Source organism: Rhinichthys klamathensis, unplaced genomic scaffold (assembly GCF_029890125.1).
Source record: "Rhinichthys klamathensis goyatoka isolate OS25496 unplaced genomic scaffold, OSU_Roscu_1.1 h1tg000358l_1, whole genome shotgun sequence".
NCBI classification, from domain to species: Eukaryota; Metazoa; Chordata; class Actinopteri; order Cypriniformes; family Leuciscidae; genus Rhinichthys; species Rhinichthys klamathensis.
Genome location: NW_026606867.1, coordinates 751,385 through 775,454, shown reverse-complemented (window position 1 = coordinate 775,454; position 24,070 = coordinate 751,385). Strand labels below are relative to the sequence as shown.

At 37.0% G+C, this 24,070-nt stretch overlaps 1 protein-coding gene across 1 annotated transcript; it reads right to left on the bottom strand.

The window, feature by feature from the left end:
* LOC130069228 (uncharacterized) lies at positions 1–23,791 on the bottom strand (the record flags this gene model as incomplete). Its single annotated transcript, XM_056232983.1, has 3 exons — positions 23,699–23,791; positions 957–1,086; positions 1–770 (listed from the first exon to the last, which is right to left on the bottom strand). Coding segments are annotated over exons 1-3 (993 nt in total), but the record flags the coding sequence as incomplete, so codon positions are not given.
* Between the last annotated feature and the right edge of the window lie 279 nt (positions 23,792–24,070).

Sequence of the window (24,070 nt, the reverse complement as noted above, 5' to 3'; positions counted from 1 at the left end):
CTCCCGGAAGAGATGAGTTTTCAGTTGTCTTTTGAATGTTGTCAGGGATTCTGCATTCCGGATGAGGGTGGGGAGATCATTCCACCAGCATGGAACTGTGAATGAGAATGTTCTGGAGAGTGATTTTGTGCCCCGCTGTGATGGTACCACGAGCCGTCGCTCATATACCGATCGTAGGCTTCTGGTAGGGATGTAGACTTGTAGTAGTGAGTGGAAGTAGGAGGGAGCTGAACCTGTGGTCAATCTGTAAGCAAGCGTCAAAGCCTTGAACTTGATGCGAGCAGCGAGTGGTAGCCAGTGCAGAGAGATGAACAGAGGAGTGACGTGGGCCCTTTTGGGCTCGTTAAAGACCAGACGAGCTGCAGCATTCTGGATCATTTGTAGAGGTTTAGTTGCACATGATGGAAGTCCAGCCAGAAGAGCATTGCAGTAATCAAGCCTAAAAATGACCAGGGCCTGGACGAGAAGTTGTGTTGCATGCTCAGTTAGGAAAGGCCTGATCTTCCTGATGTTGTGCATAGCAAACCTGCATGATCGAGCTGTCTTTGTAATGTGGTCTGTGAAGGTCAGCTGATCATCAAAGATTACTCCAAGATTTCTGACCGACCTTGATGGGGTGATTGAGGATGAATCTAGCTGGATAGTGAGGTCGTGCTGTAGAGACGGATTGGCAGGGAGGACGAGAAGCTCAGTCTTTGCCAGGTTGAGCTGCAGGTGATGTTCCTTAATCCATGCCGAGATGTCCGCCAGACAGCTTGAGATCCGTACAGCTACTGTGGGGTCATCTGGTTGAAATGAGAGGTAGAGCTGGGTGTCATCAGCATAGCAATGGTAAGAGAAACCATGTGCCTGTATGATAGGTCCCAGTGATGTGGTGTAAATGGAGAAGAGGAGCGGTCCGAGAACTGAACCCTGAGGAACGCCTGTGGTCAGTTGATGTGCTTTGGATACCTCACCTCTCCATGTGACCTTGAAGGACCTACCTGTGAGGTAGGACTTAAACCAGTTGAGGGAGGTTCCAGTGATGCCCAGTGATGAGAGGGCGAACAAGAGGATCTGATGATTCACAGTGTCGAAGGCAGCAGACAGGTCCAGTAGAATGAGAATTCATCCATTTATCCATTATTCATCCATCCAATTATGCATCCATCCATCCAATCATCCATCCATCCGATTATCCATCCATTCATCCATCCATCCATCCATCCATCCATCCATCCACAAGTCCATCCAATTATCCATTTATCCATCATTCATCCATCCGATTATCCATCCAATCATCCATCCATCCGATTACCCATCCATCAGTCCATCCAATTATCCATTTATCCATTATTCATCCATCCAATTATGCATCCATTCATCCAATCATCCATACATCCGATTATCCATCCATTCATCCATCCATCCACCAGTCCATCCATCCATCCATCCATCCATCCATCCGTTTATCCATCCATCCACCAGTCCATCCAATTATCCATCCATCCGTTTATCCATCCATCCACCAGTCCATCCAATTATCCATCCATCCGTTTATCCATCCAATCATACATCCAATTATCCATCCATCCATCCATCCATCCATCCATCCATCCATCCATCCATCCAATCATCCATCCATCCATCCATCCATCCATCCAAATATCCATCTAATCATCCATTTATCTGATTATCCATCCGATTATCCATCCATCTGATTACCCATCCATCAGTCCATCCAATTATCCATTTATCCATCATTTATCCATCCAATTATGCATCCATCCATCCAATTATCCATCCATTCATCCATCCATCCACCAGTCCATCCATCCATCCATCCATCCGTCCATCCGTTTATCCATCCATCCACCAGTCCATCCAATTATCCATCCATCCGTTTATCCATCCATCCACCAGTCCATCCAATTATCCATCCATCCGTTTATCCATCCAATCATACATCCAATTATCCATCCATCCATTCATCCATCCATCCATCCATCCATCCATCCATCCAATCATCCATCCATCCATCCATCCATCCAAATATCCATCTAATCATCCATTTATCTGATTATCCATCCGATTATCCATCCATCTGATTACCCATCCATCAGTCCATCCAATTATCCATTTATCCATCATTTATCCATCCAATTATGCATCCATCCATCCAATTATCCATCCATTCATCCATCCATCCACCAGTCCATCCAATTATCCATCCATCCATCCATCCATTTATCCATCTGATTATCCATCCATCCATCCATCCATCCATCATCCAATTATCCATCCATTTATTCATCCATCCGATTATTCATCCATCCATCCATCCAATTATTCATCAAATGTTCTATCTATCCATCATCATGCATATAAATCTTCAAACTTAACTGCATCCTATTTGCTACCATGCAATCTCATGTCTGAAGGCCCATCGTGTGTTCTGAAGGCCACTGTTGCATTTGGCACCCACTGATAGCCAGCACAGATCTTGTTCCTTCTCTGCCAATGGGTGGTTTGCAGCTGAAAAGTTTCCCTGCAAAATTCAAGGAAACAAAGGCCTTTATCAGAACACTTTGTCATTACTATATAGGATCCGATTCTGTACTTCTAAGAATATGCTAATCTAAAATTCTGACTGTAAACTGAAAAATTATGACTATTACTGCTATCTGATTATGAGTGCTGCAGAAGTAAAGCACATCAAAATTGTTGGAATGGCTTGAAACTAAATGACTGCTGACCTAACATTTAGCATTTAGACAAGAGGTGTCAACAGGGCACTAAAAGCTGGATTTCCTAAAATGATAAAGTTTACAGCTGACCTTTTTGAACACTTTGACCAAGGTTGAGACATGTCAAGCTCATGTCCACTCCTGGTCAAGTGATTTATTTTGAGCTGTAATGAGTGTGCCGGAAGAAATGATCATTTACAAAAATGTATTTGAGTCATAATTATCCATTTTAAATGACTTTCTATGAGGTATGGGAAAAATAACTGCAAAGATATCAATGTAACTCTTGTACTGCACTAGCATAAGTACATCAAGGTATCATGCGAAGCATCATGATATTGAAGGTGGAGTGACTTGTTTTACCCTTGTTTGCATAAGTTATTGTTTGTAGCTGTTGGCATCTGGTGGGAGGACTGCACCAAAGCCACTTCCTGAAATGTTTAACGTCTGGCAAAACTAAAGTGAGAAATGTAGATAAGGAACAAATAAACCCACCTCACCTGTTTGAGAAAGGAGACAGTCCAGGCACAAATACTGTGAAGTAGAGGTGGGTTTAGCTGTTCAGGCACTCCGTACGTAAATGTTCTGTTCCCCGGCCCCTCCAAATCCAGTTCCTCTAGCAAAACAATCATTTACACACAAAGGAATTAAAAAAAAAAAAAAACTAGGGGATTCTCTACTAAGGTAATTCCCAAAATAGCCCACGGGGGCTCTTCAAAGGCTCACTGGACATGCAGACAGGTAATTTGGATCAAGAAATTAAGGAATGTGAGAGGGAGTCACTCTCCAGCAGGGCAATATTCACAAACTGACAATTATGAGCATACCTAGATAGTCAAATCTCCCATTTTGCATGCTTGGCTGCATTGCATCAACTACTGCACTTGTCATAACAAGTAAGAACAGGACACCTTGCTGGAGAAACGGCTCCTAAGCTTTTAGGTGAGGGTGACTCAGGTGTGGAGGAAGGCCATGAATTTACATACCATTCATAGCAAGTGTCAAAGGTCGTTCTGACATAACCTGCATACCTAAAACACAAATAGCTTGTTAACATTTATTTTAGAATTAAATAAATGAAACTATACTGTTGAAAGTTTGGGGTCAGAAAGATTTTTTAAATGTTTTTAAAAGAACTTTCTAATGCTCACCAAAGCTGCATTTATTTAGACAAAATTACAGTAAAAACAGAAATATCATAAAATATTATTACAATTTCAAATAACTGTTTTCTATCTTAATATATTGAAAATGTAATTTATTTCTTTGATGGCAAAGCTAAATTTGCAGCAGTCATTACTCCAGTCTTCAGTGTCAAATAATCCTTTAGAGATCATTCTAATATGCTGATTTGGTGCTAAAGCAACATTTCTAATTATTATCAATGTTGAACAGGTGCGCTGCTTAATATTTTTGTGGAAACCATGATACCGTTATTTCAGAATTGAGGAACAGAAATTTGTTTTAGAGAGAAATCTTTTTGTAACAAATGTTTTTACTGCCACTTCAATAATAATAATACAGTACAATAATCTGCAACTACAATAATACAGTAACAAGCATTTTGTGTAGCTGTTGTTAGTACTGCAGCAACTGCCTTTCAGATTTTATTAATATAGCCACAATTAGTCAAATTCTGTGTATCTTTTTATACACCAGTGCCGTTGTCGTGTCACTTTAGGAAAAAAATTACTTTACAGTTTGATCTGATATTTTGTAATATTGCTCTAGAGCAAATAAATAAACTCCCAAACCTAGCTAAAAAGCAGAATCCATTGCAATATTAAAACAAAAAAACAAAAGAGAAAACACACTTCTACTCTGCTTAATTGCTAAGTTTCACATCCAAAATGCACTAAAACTACTTCATACATTTCCCAAACCAAGTCTCATAACCCTGGCAAAGGTTGTCACCCAACAAACACACTTTGTCACTTACAAAAACAATGACCTAAACACTAACAGGTAGCATTATACAATGTTTTGTAACATAAAATTTGTAAAATTTCTATTTCTAATGACTCCTAGCTATCTGGTGTTTAGAATTCGCTGCAGTAGGTTACATGAGCCATGTTTACATTACAGTACATAATTATTCTGAAATTTCTCCTTTTTGTGTAGATGGTATTTAATTTTTTACAGCACTGTGCAAAAGTGTTAGGCACGTTAGTATAAAAAAATTGGTTTTAAGCTTGGATTTAGACTGTCTCAGTTTTTTCTGTTTCTTCATGTAATCCCAGATGGACTCAGATCTCCGTGTGGACCATACTGACTGTTGTCAGACTCCTTGCATACAAATATCTCACTGGATTATTACAATTAATGGCAAAAGGAATGTTTGGAAATATAAACTGATATGTCATACTGATACACAAAATATATGAATTACTGTAAACAAACAAAAAATGTGTGTGAAAATACTAACGTGGCTTAGACTTTTTCAATACGGTATTACTGTAGAATTGTAGCAAATTGATGTCTTATTCAGATGTGTTTTATGTTAGGTTTTGAATTAAGTTTAACATTTTTGGGGGGAAAAAGTATGTAAACATATGCAAATTGGTGATTTAAATTCTGTAGGTACAGAGAATGTTGGCGGTAGTTGTGTTTGAGTGGGAAAATAATTCATACAATTTGAAAGATATAGTCATTGAATGTATTCTGTGCCAGATCCATGAAAAATGATCCAGAGTCTAACCCACTTATTTTGCTTGTTTGCTCACTGTAAGAGAAGTTTTGATTTGAGTATTGAGAAATTGGTTCTAGCGAATGTTAAAAAAAACTGTATATGAATAGATACATCAATCCATGCCGCCAATTTCAAAATCAGTAAAACAAGGTTTGATTTTGTTTTTCTTTTATTTGGGGTCAGGATGAGGTTATGAGGTTACAGACTTTGGAATGAGGACTCATGTGATTGTGTGCTCATGCCCGCTATCTGCCATCCTCTGGATCTTCCTTTCTTATAGCACGCTCTATGACTGTGCCAATTCCACTTTGCCCTATATCATTTACGTGTGATTCCCTGTATCTGCTCTGAAACATCCCACTGTTATGCGCGTCTCCCCCATGTCGCCTCTTCCCAGGGCTGAGTCAGTGCAGATGAAGCTTCCTGTGCTGTGACTCACTGAACATAGTGATCTACACTACTCAAAACACAAGCCTGGCTAGGCCAATCAGCTGAGAAGATCTGGGACAGAAGGAAACACTTCTTTAGAAATGTGGAGACCTTATAATGAGACCATATGGCATGACTGGGTTGCAGGGTTGTTGTATGTGGCTGCCAGTGCTTAGAGTATAAACCTGGATCCACACAAGAAACTTATGTTCAGATCCACATGACACAATCTATTTAAAGTATCTGTTCCATCATGCTAATGGTGTCATTTTGTTTTGATATAGGCTATATCAAGGACATTCCTAAGGAGAAAAGTCAGGCATAATTAAGAAGTGTTTTCACACATCTCAAAACATAACGGCATTGATAATGAGAAATGGGATATCAAGTTTCATAGTCATAAAAATATTGCCATTTAATTTTCTGCAGCCAATGGCAGAAGAAATGTGTAAACCAAAGGCCATGGTATTTAATGAGAACAGCAAAACAATGTGAGAACATGGTCATTCTGACATGCCGTTTTACACATTCATCAAGACTCTGAAACCAGCATGTATGGTGTGAAATGCAGGAACACTGGGTACGGTCCAAGTGTCTTGTGCACTGTGAAGTGGACTTCACAAGGTGTTCAGCCATCTTAAGTGAGATTCCAAATCACAAAGAGCGTGTTTGCTCAGTCCAATGGGCATTATGTTTAATTCACCTCCGAAATATCAAAGAGGCATCAAATTTGAATTTTTTAAATACAATTTATAAAAAGCTTTGTTAACATTAGTTAATGTATTAGGTATCATTAGGTATTTTACACCATTTAGTAATCTAGGTTAATTAATAAATGTTCTAAAATTTAGTTTTAATTTTCATGCACACATAAACAATGATAGCCAATATACAAATTACATGAACATGAACCAATAAAAAAAATGCTTAGTTTGTGATACCTAAAACATTATTCTTTTTGCATTTTGCAAAGCTTTACTAGTACTATTACATATTAATAAACTGATTAGTTATACACTCACCGGCCACTTTATTAGGTACCCCATGCTAGTAACGGGTTGGACCCCCTTTTGCCTTCAGAACTGCCTCAATTCTTCGTGGCATAGATTCAACAAGGTGCTGGAAGCATTCCTCAGGGAGTTTGGTCCATATTGACATGATGGCATCACACAGTTGCCGCAGATTTGTCGGCTGCACATCCATGATGCGAATCTCCCGTTCCACCACATCCCAAAGATGCTCTATTGGGTTGAGATCTGGTGACTGTGGAGGCCATTTTAGTACAGTGAACTCATTGTCATGTTCAAGAAACCAATTTGAAATGATTAGAGCTTTGTGACATGGTGGAAGTAGCCATCAGAGGATGGGTACATGGTGGCCATAAAGGGATGGACATGGTCAGAAACAATGCTCAGGTAGGCCGTGGCATTTAAACGATGCCCAATTGGCACTAAGGGGCCTAAAGTGTGCCAGGAAAACATCCCCCACACCATTACACCACCACCACCAGCCTGCACAGTGGTAACAAGGCATGATGGTTCCATGTTCTCATTCTGTTTACGCCAAATTCTGACTCTAACATCTGAATGTCTCAACAGAAATCGAGACTCATCAGACCAGGCAACATTTTTCCAGTCTTCAACTGTTCAATTTTGGTGAGCTCTTGCAAATTGTAGCCTCTTTTTCCTATTTGTAGTGGAGATGAGTGGTACCCGGTGGAGTCTTCTGCTGTTGTAGCCCATCCGCCTCAAGGTTGTGCGTGTTGTGGCTTCACAAATGCTTTGCTGCATACCTCGGTTGTAACGAGTGGTTATTTCAGTCACTGTTGCCCTTCTATCAGCTCGAACCAGTCTGGCCATTCTCCTCTGACCTCTGGCATCAACAAGGCATTTCCGCCCACAGAACTGCCGCTCACTGGATGTTTTTTCTTTTTCGGACCATTCTCTGTAAACCCTAGAGATGGTTGTGCGTGAAAATCCCAGTAGATTAGCAGTTTCTGAAATACTCAGACCAGCCCTTCTGGCACCAACAATCATGCCACGTTCAAAGTCACTCAAATCACCTTTCTTCCCCATACTGATGCTCGGTTTGAACTGCAGGAGATTGTCTTGACCATGTCTACATGCCTAAATGCACTGAGTTGCCGCCATGTGATTGGCTGCTTAGAAATTAAGTGTTAACGAGCAGTTGGACAGGTGTACCTAATAAAGTGGCCGGTGAGTGTATCATATAACTAATTATAATTAATCTAATTATATTTTCAGATTCTTTTTAAAAAAAAAAGGAAAAAACTTATATGTTTTTAGAACAAATCATATTGCTTTGGATATGATTTTGCATCAATATTAATATTAATAAAGACTCAATAAAAATACTGGGTTGAAAACCAGACTCACCAAATAGCACAAATATTTTGCTATATGTTTAACACAAACTATACACTGTTAAACATTTGAGTGTGAAATTACAGTTTATTCCAGGTTAATTTCAGTAGGACTTTTCTTAAACTAAAAAAATAATACAAAAAACATGGTTTTACTGTAAGTTTACAGTATTGGAAAACACAATACTGTATTTCTACAGTGCAAATGTACAATGAAGGTACCCAGCATGCAGTGTGGCATGAATAGATTATGCTGTGGAGTTTCTTGATTCTTGTTCATTTTTATCTGTGCAGCTGAACTTATTTTTGCTTTGCTTTTAGCAGTTTGTGTTGTTGATTTATTTTGTAATGTTGGTTTATGTTGAATAAGTGTTTTTATTATTTGTTGAGTGTCACCATTGTTGTGTTTTGTATGTCAAGTATTGATGTCTGTGAATCATTAGGTGATGATTATAAAATGATGTCACATCTTTCAAAGATGAATCTCAGCTGTTGCTTCACTATTGTGGAAGGTACATCTACAACACAGTTATGAATTTGAAATAAGATATTGGTAAATCTTCATGCTTAAATAATACTAAAACAAAATCTTCCTATTCATGCTAAGAATAGTTTGACTAAACTATTTCATATTCTAGCTTGTCATCATTTTAACAAATGTTTTTTATTTGTCACATTCCAGACTTGGCTAGAACATAAATTTGAATATGAACAGAGGGTCAAAGATCCCAAGCAAATTGAACACTAATCACCATTATGGTGACCAAACCAATTACAGTGGTAAAGAATTACATTTATTACAGTGGCATGGTTAAAGACAACATTATAATGTGAAATCGCAGTAAAACAAGAGCAGAAAGTTACTGTGATGTCAGCATCATCATGCTATTGATTCACAGTAATTTGTAAGAAAATTACCCAGCATTGACTGTACATTTCTGACTACAGTATTTTATTGTAAAATAATACTCTTTAATCCTGTAAATTCCTGGCATTTTTTTACAGTGTAGCCAGCCAGGGTATATTATACACACATGTATATATATATATTATACACACACACACACACACACACACACACACACACACACACACACACACACACACACACACACACACACACACACACACACACACACACACACACACACACACACACACACACACACAACTATATTTTACATTAGAATACAATACACTTTATTCTATGCATTGCACAAATTAATGTATTACATATATTCATAAATATGAATAAATCATTATCATGAGGCAAACTTCTGCAGATATCCCCTACTCAGTAGAGCAGCGAACACTATGTAGGGAGTTTGTGAATTGGACAGCAACTTTAAATACACAAACCTCCCTCTCTCCCTCCATCTGTGGCTGAGGAGCATTACTGCCGGGACAATCTGTGTCAGCCCTCGTGCCTGATTATGAACATGTGCCATTGTTATTGAGGAGAGTTTGCACCAGGGGTGACCTTTCCCTTCGATGTTCGTGTGTGTTTGTGAGTGGGGGTTTGCAGGGTTGTTAGGTGGGCTGTCAGTCACAGAGAGGAAGTGAAGAGAGGGACGTGGGTGGATGGGGGCGGGTATGTAGGTGGTGGCAGCAGGAAGCCACTGAAAATGTGTATGTTTACGCTTGAACACGCCTGCATGTTTGTTTGGGGTCAAAGAGAATCCGTGATACGCATGTGGAACAATTAATGCAACGCCAGTGATGGAGTAGGCATGGCCTGCATTTACGCCCACACAAGACCACTTATAGCCACAGAGTTGTATATTAAATTTGCGAGAATCTCTGCAAATCTGCATGAGAACTCAACAGTTATAAATGTTATCATTTATTTACCAACACAACATTAAGATTCTTCTCCAAAATCTAGAGAACATTTGTTAAAACTGTTTTTAGTATATTTTTTAATCAAATAAATGCAGCCTTATTGTGCATAAAATATTGAAAATCTTACCGACCCCCCAAACAAATTTTTAGCATAAAACTTTAGAACAGTAGTATTAATACCTTCAGCCATGGAAACCAGGAAACTGACAAACAAGCTTACACAGGAGAAAAAAACAAAACATACAAACACAGATATGGCATAAAGATAAAGATCTAAATGTGATTTAGTAAACAAGAGACCGAACAAAAGCTTAAACCAGATATTAGTCTTCAAACATTTTGTGATAGACAAATGAAATGTCATCATATATCCCTGGCCTTAAGTATCATGGAGTTTCTTGCCTACAGCTTGCTCTCCCTGATACTCCACCCAAAACTCATCCCATGTACCAGATAAGAGAGACCACAGTCTGACAGTGTCTCATCTGCTCAGTGGGAGTGCTGGTGGTAAGTAAATGACAGAGGAGGAGGTACCATTGACGGAGGCCACCCCACACAGCCCACAAGCACAGTGCCATGGCCTTTCAGCCGTGGCTCCAGAGATGCAGCAAAACCTCACAGTACAGCCCAACACTCAGTAGGATGAAAGTCAGTGGAACTTCTGGTACACGCCAATGTGACACCCACGTGCAGACTGGAAACCACAACTTATTACACTGAAAAATTGCAAAGAAAAAAAAAGAAAGAAAGAAATGGTTTTGACGTGGGGTAGCCAGAAAAGTAAAAAGCAGTAGACAGCGGAGACAGTCCTGCCTTTATTTAGAGAGAAATGTTAGTTTGTGTTTGTCAGCAATTCAGATTATATATTTTCATGCTGGATACTATAGGGTGCTATAAAACAAGCAGGTGGCTGACAAATGTCCCACACTAATGAGGCAAGGCTCTCTGGTGCTCACAAGCTTAGACTGCAGCAGCGTCACAACGGCACAGTAGGACAATTGAACAAGCTGGCAAGACTCACCTGGCACGCTGTGGCCCATTGCTAGCTCTGTCATTGAGAGGTCACCAAATAGTAGAGAGTGCCAAAGGACACTGTAAGTGTCTGGCCCCTTCGCTTGTGGCTTTTAATATCTCCTGGTGGAAAAAAAATACTGATGTCAGTGAAAATTTTGCCTAGTCGTACCAAGAAAGCATATGAAAATGCACAATTCAGCCAATATGATGATGGATAAGAGCTTTCGGTAACACTTTATAATAACTGCATGCTATTAATCATTTGTTAAGCATGAGTAAACAGTTAATTCATCATTTATAAAGCATTAATAGACATTAATAAGCAGTTTATAAATACAGCTATAAACGCTTTTTTTCTTGATTTATAAGCATATCTACAATGCGTTTAATAATTGTATTTTCATACTTTGTTAATGATCAATTAATAATTTCTAAATGAAGTATAGCATTATTTACAAACAAGAGTTGTCAGTCATTCATAAGATCACTTAGAAAGTGTAAGTAAATGTAGTAAATACAGGTAGTTATAAAGCATTTAGTAGTGGTCAGTTAACTATTTTGTGAGCTAATCTAAAGTGAGGACTATTCATGCCTTGTAAAGCTTTTATAAAGGAGATTTGAAGGTGCATCAATCTTCTAAACAGTAAAATGTAACAAACACAACACAGTGATACAGAACATAGAAATATTTAACAGCCTTTAAATCTCCTTTATAAATGCTTTACAAGGCATGAATAGTCCTCACTTTAGATGAGCTCACAAACATAGTTAACTGACTACTACTAAATGCTTTATAACTACCCGAATTAACCCTGAATTACAGCATAAATACATGTTAATAAAGCATTTATTAACACACTAAGTAACCATCACTATATGTCTGAATAATAAGATGTATGAATGTACATTTAAATAGTTTATTAATCATTTACTTACACGTTCTAAGTAATCTTATGAACCACTGAAAACTCTTAAATAACTGGTTTATAAAAAATGCAATTATTCATTTAGAAATAATAAATTGATCATTAATAAAGGATGAAAATACAATTATTAAATAAATTATAGATCAAGAAGAAAGCATTTAGCTGTATTTATAAACTGCTTATTAATGTCTATTAATGCTTTATGAATGATGAATTAACTGTTTACTCATGCTTAACTAATGATTATTTGCGTGTAGTTATTATAAAGTGTTACCGAGCTTTCATATATAATCACAGGCAACTTATTCTTCACCATTTTAAGCTTCTGTGTAATTAGTACACAGTGCTGTGCATGTAAAAGAGCATTAAATGAAAAGTAAACATGCACTTTCCAAAAATAGGGCCTGGAACTCTAAAAAACAAATGGTCAGTAAAACATACTCAATATTTAAAAAGTAATGATATGAAAATATATCAAATAAAGAAAACATTTAAGGTAATTTAATTTTCTATAATTGTCTATGGGTTCCCCAAAATCAGAGACATAATTTAGCAATAAACATAAAAAACAAACAAATAAACAAACAGAGCTGCAAATTTGGCCAACCAACTCAGTATTACTGATAAACTTATTTTTGTCATAAAAAATAAAAGAAAGTAGATTTTTCTTACAATAACTTGGGGTAACTGGTTTGCAAGAACTGAGGAAACAGAATGAGAATATTTACTTGTCCATCCTCCATTCTATAGAAAGAGTCCACATAATGGTGCTTCTTGGGTGTCATTATTTTAAGGAATTTAAGGAATTTTTTCAATGGGAGGGGATTGAGGGTGGTGATATGTGGTTACAAGGTTGCACATTGTTCAACACATTGTCCAAAAACAGATTTGTACATCTAAATGGTTTAAGAAGTCATGTGTACCATACTGGTGGAATGTCACACCACACAATGTCAAAAGATGGATGAAACCCAAGAGACCAATTGCAAAGAAACCTTCAGCCAGAGTGAAACCTTCAGGTTTTGATGTGCTCTCTTATATTTCAAGGTTAAAACAAACTGTTGGTCATGTAAACACACAAAAAAGAAGTTTTTTACATTAATAGGTCTATTAGCAGTAATAGGTCACTTTCATTTTCAACCGAAGAGAGTTTTATAGGCTAAGATTCCGAAATAATTGCATCCTTGTTTTTGTCGCTCAAGCACTACAAATGTCTTATTACTGCATTACGTTTACTGCAAATCATGGCTAATACAGATAGCATGGAATTAAAACGATTCATTTAAGTTCTCCCTGATTTCCCTCTCTGAAAACAGTGAAATTCCACAGCTTTGGTGGAATGTTCTCAGTGCCCCTTTGGAGCAGGGGTTTGGCAGGAGGGACTCTAATAGCTAACAGTGGATTTACATTCTTTGTTGAACATAATGGGGGAGCCAGAGGGGCCGTGAGCCAGGAGGGAGCTGCCCCACTGCGATTCCTCCTGTGAAAACAGCAACCCCGTCACTCACCGCACAAGTACCTCATTATCATCCACAGTCAGTTGTAAGTAAATCACTCCAATGCGCTGCAGCAGAGGCAAGCGCCCCGACCGACATGTTCAATGCAAATCATACATACAAACATTTCAGCAGCAGAGGTTTCAGAGCGGGTAGGACATAATACAAAACATAAGACAAACACTTCTGGTTTCCAAGCAACAGAGCCACTCTGAACGAACCCTGAGGGAGGTTTTTCAATGTTTCAGGGTTCATCTCGAGGAGATTTCCTTGTGGTATTTGACTCCTCTGACCTCTCTCAAAAGATCTGGATTTGCGTACCTTGGGAAAGCAGAATTTTTTCACCCGAGGTTCATTTAAAGTACCATCAAACTTGTTGTCTGTTGCAATGATTTATTGCGGCATCTGTCTTTGTCATAGAACCGTGAGTGTTGACCTAATGGCTCTTTCATAAACATGGCTCTCATTTGATGTGATTTATTCATCTCACAGGCACCACAAGCAAGTTTGTGTTAATGCTGCGCTGCTGTGCTACTGACCGAGTTTATAATAAACATCTACGCTGCTTAATATTTTACAGGAGGGAGACAGTTTGAGTAATTTGTGCAAAAGAACAGGATGTCATCGTCTAATAGCTTCGGAAGTCGGCCATAAAAGTCACTTTTTAATTGGTCTGTTATGATTGCCATTTTGAGAAAACAAATCTACACACACACAAAAAGAATTACTTGAACTTGTTACATGAGTCATTTGGTATATTAAACTTTTCAAGATTTTCCTACACTGAATAGGATTCAAACACTTCTCATATTAGCAAAAGGATATGGATAAGTTCCAGTTAAGAAAGCGGACAATACAGGTCAAACTGCAGGACAAAAATATGTTCACATATTTGTTTACATATTTTCTCAAGATTGTTTCAGACATAGTGAAAAATAAATGTGATAAATAAACTAAAATGTTTTTAAAATACATTTATTTTATACTAAGTATAATGCAAATGCATTTACATATTTATGTACTTAATATAAATACCCTGCAATTATACTTTTGGTATACTAAATTGGTATACTTAAAGTTATTATACTAGTTATTAAAATTGGAACAACTAATTTTGTACTTAATATACTTTAGTTATCCAGAAACCAGTGCCGAGGTCCAACTAAAGATATGTTTAAGTATATTAGAATGTGCTAAAAAGGAACTTTTGCAAGTAGGTACACTTAAAATATCTTGCATTTAAAGACAGAGATCATACTATCCTTAGTAATATATTAAACACATGGGCTTAATATTAAGAAATGTGCATTGTGCAATAAAGAAGTTACTCCAAATAAAGTTTAATTATAATATCTATATCAGTAAGTCTCAAGCGATGTGTCAGTACATATGTTAATGGATTTTTAGTATACTTAGTATGAAATAAATGTATTTTAAATACATTTTGGTGTAGGTTTCTTGTCACTAGGAGCGCACAGTATAGGTTTTTGAAAAAATATATTTTGAGGCATTACACTACAGGACTGAAGAAATGACAAATAAGCATAAAAAAAGTTCCAAAAACACATTACAAATTTAATTCTAATAAAAAGAGGTAAAACTATGATGAACTTTCAAGCTTGAAAAATGTCCTCAGTATCTCCTGTTGTGGTCCTTATTAGCACTTCAAGGATCCAAGAGACTGCCTGTTTAAAAAAAATTGATTTTGTCACGCCAAGGAACTATATAATAATTGAAATAATTGGAGTTCAGTTTTTTTAACGCACATTTATAACTGGACTCATTTGTGAAAGCAGAATTGTATTTTTGTATCCTTAGATCTCTGATATATGGTTTTGTACTGTATATCTAGCAGGAAAATATTTGACGTAAAATTGTAACAGATTGTTTTATGTTTGTAAATCTGTTTGCTGTCCAACCAAATGCTAAATACCCAAGAGTTGCTTTAGAATAACTGAGGTAATACCTGTTAAGATTGGTGTGAATATATTTTATCGTCTTACTGTTATTTAAACCAGTCAGTATATGAAATAACTGCTGTTTACTTTTTTGATATAAAGTACATTTCTAAAAACTTTAAGTGCTAATAAATTGCATTGTGCCACCTCAAATAATAATATGTCTAGATATACCGAACTTGTGACAGTAGTGAAATACGACAGGGCGGAATGTCACACAACAAAATGGCTGCTGTTCTACTTGTTTTTAAGGTTATGGCATCCTGTAATTTGCATTTAATAACATGACTTTTCTATAAATAGGTGTCGATATGTTATGCTTAACATTCACATGAAATATATATTGAAAAAAATATATATATATATATTATTGTATAGTCTTTGTATACTCTTTTTCCATAAAAACATACATTTTGAATTCAAAAAATAAAGCCAGCGAAACATTTAGTAGCAAATGTGTGTATTCTATTTCTATAAATGTGGGGAAGATGGCAGTGGCACCTCTAGGTCATTTATCCAGCTTCGCCTTCGTCTTTAGGTGAAATATTTCTTCAATGAATTTAAATTAACCAAAGTATTGTTCAACTCAATGCCACAGCCAGACTATGGGTAACAGCAACTCAGCTTTAGAAAAACTAAGAGATTAATTTGATGGATCTTTCAGCAGAGCACTTTAGTCCATAGCACCCTGACACACGTCTCCTCCCTCCAGCCAAGTGTTCTTTGCACATTTCCTTTCATTTCCTGATTGAGGCCACCCTCCTGCACTCAGTCGCCCTACCTGTCACACGTTCAATTATCGCCAGCCACCCCGAACATTAGATCTGCTCTTTGCCTTAAATATAATAAAAAACGAATTTATGTCACATTTACTTTTGCTCGAACACCAGAGAGTGGCTGCACGTGGAGAGCAAATGTAAGCTTTAGGCAGCTCCAAGTACGTCAAACAATTCGTGAAACGACACTTCGGAATTTGCTCCTTTTTCTTATCTGAAATTTCAGTTTCAAAAAGTATGTGCAACATAACCAGCTTGTGGCCATTCGCTCCTGATTTTCGGCAAGCGTGTGATGCTCTCGCACACATACACTTGGCATCGCGGGGGTGTTCACTGAATCGCTGAGTACCGAATTGAAATGCACTCAGTGGATTAGTGCTATTTGAGATAGGAGTGCCTCTCCGAGGGGCTGAATGTGCTGCAGGAAAACTGACCTGCGCCCATCACGATTAAAGCCGCCCAGTTTGTTATGCAACAGCGCTACAAGTGCAGTCAGACAACTCCTACAGCTGTTTCATGCAGGAGTCACGACTCAAATGTGTAGGCTCTCCATTACCTTTTGTCCGCTACTGGCGATGATTTTTCACAGACTGCCGCTGCGACCCATTGTAGCCCTCCTCCACCCCCACACACTGGATTGTGAGCCCCCGTTTTGGAGTGTTTCAAATGGAGATGGAGGTGGTGGGGTGACCCCTCGACAGAGGGTGGGAAGCCCGTTTGGGCACCGAAGGGCTGATTAAGCCTTCCATATCCCCTGTTGTGCTCCACTGTGATGTAACACCTTCTCCTAGACGAATGTGTTGCACAAAAGCTTCAGAAACCCTGATGGATATAATAGGAGAAAACATCAGTATGTGAGTGTTTGAGACGAGAAACTAAGGGTGATGAATAAATATGAAGCCAGTCTCCGTCGCTCAATTCATCCCCATCTGGTTGGACCAGGAAAGAGACATACGAAGGCTCCCAGTTCCATTCGTCTCTTTGTCTTTGCACTCTGCGCCAATGATGGAGTGTATACTGGCGTCTATGTATGCATGTGTGGGTGTTTGGTAATGTGATTCTGCAGCACTATCCTAACACTCACTCTTACAGAGCGAGTCTATGGCGTCACCTGTCTAATGATCCAGAAGGTTCTGTGGCATTCATGATTTGTCCTTGATGGTACCTCAAATTCTTATTAAAGAGAGAATTGAGAGAATAAGAATTCAGCCTAACAAAGTTCTTCTTTTTGGAGTCTTTATTCCGGAATGTTATTGCATTTCAGAATATTATTCCAGGTTCTTTATGATTTAATATCTATAGGCAGCATTCAAATTTGTTTATTTGATCTGCTTAGGAAATGCATTTGAAAAAACACTGGAGAAAAAAGTCATCCGTTTTGAAATGACCCTAATGCAGCACTCAAAAATCAGTACAACTTGGAATATTTAGAGTATTTAAATATAGGGATCCACCGATATTAAAATTCGAAACAAATAAGCTAACTATTTTCATGTAATGGCTGATAACTAATAAATGGCATATTAAAGTTCTATACTATTTGGCTAAATATATACAGTATATATAAAAAAAAGGAAAAAACAACTATTTTAAATGCTACAAGAAATTTTAGTCATCACAATGTCATACTGTACAATGTGAAAAATGCGTATTCATTTTGAGATTGGCTAAAGATTACATTTACAGTGATAATAAATTGTACTTAAAAAGATTCAATTGAGTATTAGATGACAACCAAGGTTATCTTATTTAAAGGTAAAAATTAACATGCACAATTAAATATTGATAAATTAAAAACATCTCTAATATCGGCTCATAACCGATATGATACAGATATATATTGTGTATCCTTATTTAAATATTCTAGTAATAATGGTATGGTAGAATTACTCACTATTTGTTCACCAGTTTTTCCACTTCCAGCTGGTGCAGGGAGCTCATGAAGTGGATGCGTCTGAAACATCTCTCTCAGTCTCACAGTGGCTCAATCTCTTCAAGTCAGCAGGCCAGGAAACTGCAACAAGATAACCCAGATCCTCTTAATTATTTTTAATTTCTTGTTTCGTACCCTTTCAGAGGTAGCTGCTTGATTTTTTGTGCAACCCACTAGCAACACACTTCCATACTCAAGCCATGTCTTATTATTAGAGAACAATATAGTCTGAACAATAGCATCTTACTGTTGATTACCAGACAAAATAGTTTTGACATCCCTCAGTGTGTAGAAATGAATAGAAAACCTCAGTTTGTAAAAATTAACAGAAAACTATAGTTTACAGTGGGAGCATTGTGGGCAATTTGGAATGGAATTATAAAAGCATTTCTGTTAAAGCACGAAAACGATTTATTTTATTAAAAAATAGTTGGTTATTTTATCTGTGAAGTTCTGTCAAATTGTTCTTACCCTGTGCTTACTTCATTAGTATGTGTACTACGCTGTGTACTACTAAATAACAACAGACAATGTTGGTAAGTAGTCCTGGCAGCAGGTTTCATGCTAACATGTGTAATGTATTATGGTACTTTCAAACAGTGTTGTATTTGCAGATTCAACATTAATTCAACATGCTGCCCGCTTTGGTGCTATGGTTCTATTGTAAGGTACATTACTGTGAACATCCATTGTTTCACAGAATGAGGGACAAGACTAAATTACTGTAATCAACAGTATTCCACAGATGCTGTCCACAAATAATCAAGAATATCCCTTTTTGTACATCAAGCTACCATCAAATTTCATGGCTTTACTAACTAACTAACTAAATGTTGGGTTGTGACATGGTGGGCTGTGGACATTCTCAGAAAATATACATTGTATACAACATATACACAGAACATTGTTCCACTCTAAGTCATGTAAAGGCGAAAAAGCTTAAAAAAAAAAAAAATATATATATATATAACCAACACATGAATTATTAGATCATGAAAATCAATTAGATTATCAATTAACATTCCTTGTGTATAAGCATTAGTGTGTTAAAGTCCCCCAGACAAAAGCAATTCTATTTATATATTTTATGTTTTATAATACTAACAATGGCAACACTAATCCTCATAGCAAGGCAACCAGCTCTTCAGACTAACTTAAAGGGGTCATATAATGCGATTTTTGTACAAGCTAATATGATTCTTTAGGGTCTAAATTAAAAGTTTGTAATATACTTTAATTAAAAATTCTCATTAGTATTGTAAGAAAACACTTATTTTACCTGGTCAAAAACAGCTCTGTTTTCAGCACGCCGTTTCAGTGCATATGACTTTAAATGATAATGAACTTTGCTCACTCCGCCTCTCTGTTCTGTGCTACACCGTTTGTAACTCAATAACACAATAACCATAACGCGTTGTTCAGTATAAACGTGGGATTATGAATTATATTGAGAACGTCATACATAGAAAACATGCCGTAATGTACCCTGAGTGTAAACCTTAGACGCATTCATTGTGAAGCGTGCAGCTAGCGATTTGCAAAGATTAATATAAATATTAATATAAAGTTTAATAAAACGTTTCACTCACTTCCGTTCTTCTGGAGATTCAGCAGGAACACGAATATCTGGTACCGATCCTTTTTTCATGAGCAGCTTCTTAGCAAATCCAGCTTTATACTGATCCTTGTTTATAAAGCAGTCTGGTGTGTGAAATGATTCGCGCAAACATGAGAGCATTGACGTTGCTCGTGGGGAATATTCCCTTCGAAAACAAACACAGCCACTGCGTCTTCAGCGGTTCGGATTTAGGAACATCAAAATGACTGCTGTGTTCATTATTACACCCAAGAACAGAACACCACAATCGCTTAGATGCCATTCTGCTCATAGACAGTGCTCCAGCATATCAACAATGACCGCGCCGGTCCGCGCCGCGCAGACCATGATTGACAGCTCCCTCATGAGCGAAGGCGGGTCTGTGTTGAAACGCTCCTGTCAATCAACAATCGTGGGAGGGGCGTGCGAGCTTGTGACGTCACAGGCTCGAACGGCTCGATTAGAGGCAGGGGAAAACATATAAGGAGATTAAAACAAAACCACTGGATAGATTTTTTATCATGATGGTTGTGTACAGACACTGCCAACACACATTTCAGTACAATCAACTTGTAAAAGTGCATGTACCATTATATGACCCCTTTAACTTTTTATGTTCATCTATCACATTAAAGGCTGCTTCCCACTGAGCCAACAGTAGCTTGTGTTATGTTGCGGGTCAATTTGACCCGTTTCGATTTTCAAGTTGTTGGAAATACTGGTTAACCTTTGTTTTTTTTCTTTATATTTTGTGACTTTTTCTCATTTATCATGATGAACATGCATGCAAAGTTTCAACATGCTGATGTGTTTTGACATATACAAACAAAATTACTGTTACGTTCGTGATGTTCGCGGGTCAATTTGACCCTCATAGACAGCCATTCAAAAGCAACTGTACAGACACAAAATAAAAACATTTCTGTATGTCAGGGCACTTCAACTCCAGTTCTAACGTGCAAGTGCATCTAAAAGTGCTCTAACCCTAACCAAACACACTTGAAAAAGCTAAAATTAAAGTGTTCAGAATTATTTGCAAATTACAGATGAAAATCTTTGTCAGACACAGATAATAAAGTAAGCTCTCATTTCAATATTCAAAATATCTAAAATACCTAGCTTTTAACCAAAACTTATATGTAGGATTTTCAAAGGCAGCTTCACAGAGCCCAAAAAATAAATAAAAAACATTTATTTAATGTATGTTTTTGTTATGTTTGGTTTCTCACTTCCCAGTGAGTGAATAATGAAACTAGGAAAATAGGTCTTAGGAAACTAGGGAAAGTTAACTTAGGAAAATGAAACAATTTCATTATACAGGAATTTTTTTTTGTTCAGTTACGATGTTCAAAGCATAAAATGTAAAAAAAAAATGTAAAAAAAAAATATATGCAAAAAAAATCAGTATACTGTTTATTTTCCAATTTTGTCAAAACAAAACTGTTTTAAAAAATGTTTTAAAAACATTTTCATAAATCATATTTTCAGATATAATGTTTTTGTAATGTTTGACAAATGTTGATATTAAAAGTTTACAGTTTGTATCTAAATCTTTGTTGTTTTTCATAGTGTGATTTTTGAGTAATTGTATTGAATCCAATTAGGGTCAATTTGACCCGGTCCATAAGGGGTGTACACAGAAATCGAACAGAACACAAGGGTTAAGAGATAATGCAAAGGAAAGAACAGTATCTGTTTATCGTTAATTATTAATAACATACTTTAAAGTGTTCTGTCCAGCAACATGACAGCATCTCTATATAAACCAGGTCTATTAAATCTTGAAAAGATGTGCTGCACACCAACAGTATATATCACTGGTATTTCGCCATGAACATATACTGACACGGGAACATGAACCAACAGGATTGTTATCATTTTTGTACTGTTTGCCTTGAATGAACTTGTGGGTTGGTATGATTTAGTCTCACGTGCTTAAGGGGCTGGAAGATTCGCTGAATGACAGTGAAAGGGAACAATACGACTTTAAGAAAGATAAACTAAACCTAAACCAAATAAACATGTGCATATGCTTAGAATAAATGTAACAGATTGTGCAGGAAAAAAAAGGTTTTGGGGGCGGTGTTAACGTAAAGAATGTTAAACCGATAAAGCAGCAAGGAAGTTTACAAAGTTTACAGTGAGACTTCCTCGCTGCCTTATCTGTTTAATATTTTTAGCTCATCTTCACACACAGATGAGTGGCTTCAAACAACATCAACCTGGGGGGCCTCTCTAGATCAGGTGTCTCTGAGGCCATTTCCTAAGGGTCAAGTAGAACTTTAAATAAAAGCATTCTGGAGCCTAACGTAGACACCCCAGCCCTGCGCAGTGTTGTACACACATCGCTTCCCACATAAATTACACAAAGGCACGATCACCCTCTCACTTCCACTGTTTACCCAGCACTTAGTGATGATGAATGACCATTAGTCTGCTTCCTTTCAAAGACCCTGCATGTGGGGAATTTTGCCGATCAGGGTCAGAGAAGATTGACACATTATCGGATCAATGAGTCCTAAAAGCAATAATCTACCTTCACTCTTCACATAGACGTTGAATTAATTCCACACAATGCATTAATGCAATTAAAGGTATCACTTTATAACTTTCATTAATAAATCATTAACAAGCATTATACAATGCTTAACATATCATTAGTTAATATATATATTCAGATAGCTTGAAATATAAGATAATGTGCTTGTTCATGTTTACTAATGAACTTTATATGAAACATTATTTAATGATTAACAGATCATTATTTAATGTAAATTGAAATGCTTACAAATGTCATTAAACTTCAGTTGACATATAACATAATGCACTTTTCTACATTTACAAATGTAGAAATGCAAAACGGTGTTTGTTAGCAACGAGTCATCTGGATGTTACACAGAAAATTTAACAATAACAACTACTTGTGTCAAGAAAAATGTTAAGTGTACTTGTGTTCAGGTTCTATTGCAAAACACTTTGCTGCAATTGAGGTGTGATACGGGTATGGTTAAGGACAGGTTTTCTGGTAAGGGTAGGTTTAAGGCTTGGTACAACAGTGTACAGGGGTCAGTTTGATTACTATATGGGAACACTGTTCAAACTGTTTACATTGTTTTGAGAAATGAACAAGTAATTTCAGTAACACTTTCTATGACTCTGTATTTACAATGCATTATAAGGGTATTCTTAATGCATTAATACACGCATAATGCCTTATAAACAACCTTATAATATGTTGTATCATCTGATAAATAATCACAACAACAGTTACTTACATTACTTACCTATTTGTGGTTATAACTTTTAAGGGTGCAATGCACCTACATGTCTACTAACTCTCTTTAGAGTATTAATAGAGTATTAGTTGACTGTTAGGGTTAGAATAAGTTGACATGTAGCAAAGTTACTTATTGTCAGTATAGAATGTCTGTTGGGGAGCATCAAAATAAAGAGATATTTAGAAGACAGTCTACTAATAATCTAATGTGAGTATAGTCAACAGAATGTTCAGAAGGGACCATCAAAATAAAGTGTAACCATTCGTATGTACTTTAGTATAACTAAATTTGTGCACACTATAAATTGGTATAGTTAAAGTCTGTTAAATTGGAACAACTAATTTTGTACTAAATGCATTTTAGTTGCCTGAAGTTCAACTAAAGTTGTATTAAATATACTTGTTTGTGGAATTCCAAGTATAATTAAGTACACTTTAAATATACTCTTGTCTTTAAGTTTTGAAATGCAGAATTCACTCAGCTTAAACTTCAAATGTAATTTGGTGACATTACAATTGCAATTCAATTACACTGTAAGAGTGTTGAACATTATACTGATAACAAACTTTTAGTGATTTTAAAACACATTGCAATTGCATTTCAAGTAAACTTGATGTGTGCTAATGGCCTCATTATCGTTGTCACAGTCACCAGTTTATCATCCAGCTCTTCACTTTCCCAGCATCCTCGTTGGCCCACACCTGCACCTCCTTCACAATCACCTATCACGTCATCGATCACCATGGACACTTATGATCATCACAGCTGTCTGTCATTGTCTCGTTATCATCATCATCATCTGCTCACCTGTGTTGTTAATCAGTGTTAATCTGTGTTTGTATTTAGTTCCCTTCGGTTCAGTCAGTCTTTGTCCGTTCTACTTTGTATCTAGTGTGTGTGAACCTTCTACCCGCGTCTGTACCCATTTTAGTTATATTATTGTTAGTAAACACTTTGCATTGGAACTTTGGACTCCTCGTCTTCTTCTGCCAGCACCACACCGTGACAATCGTGTGTTTCAAA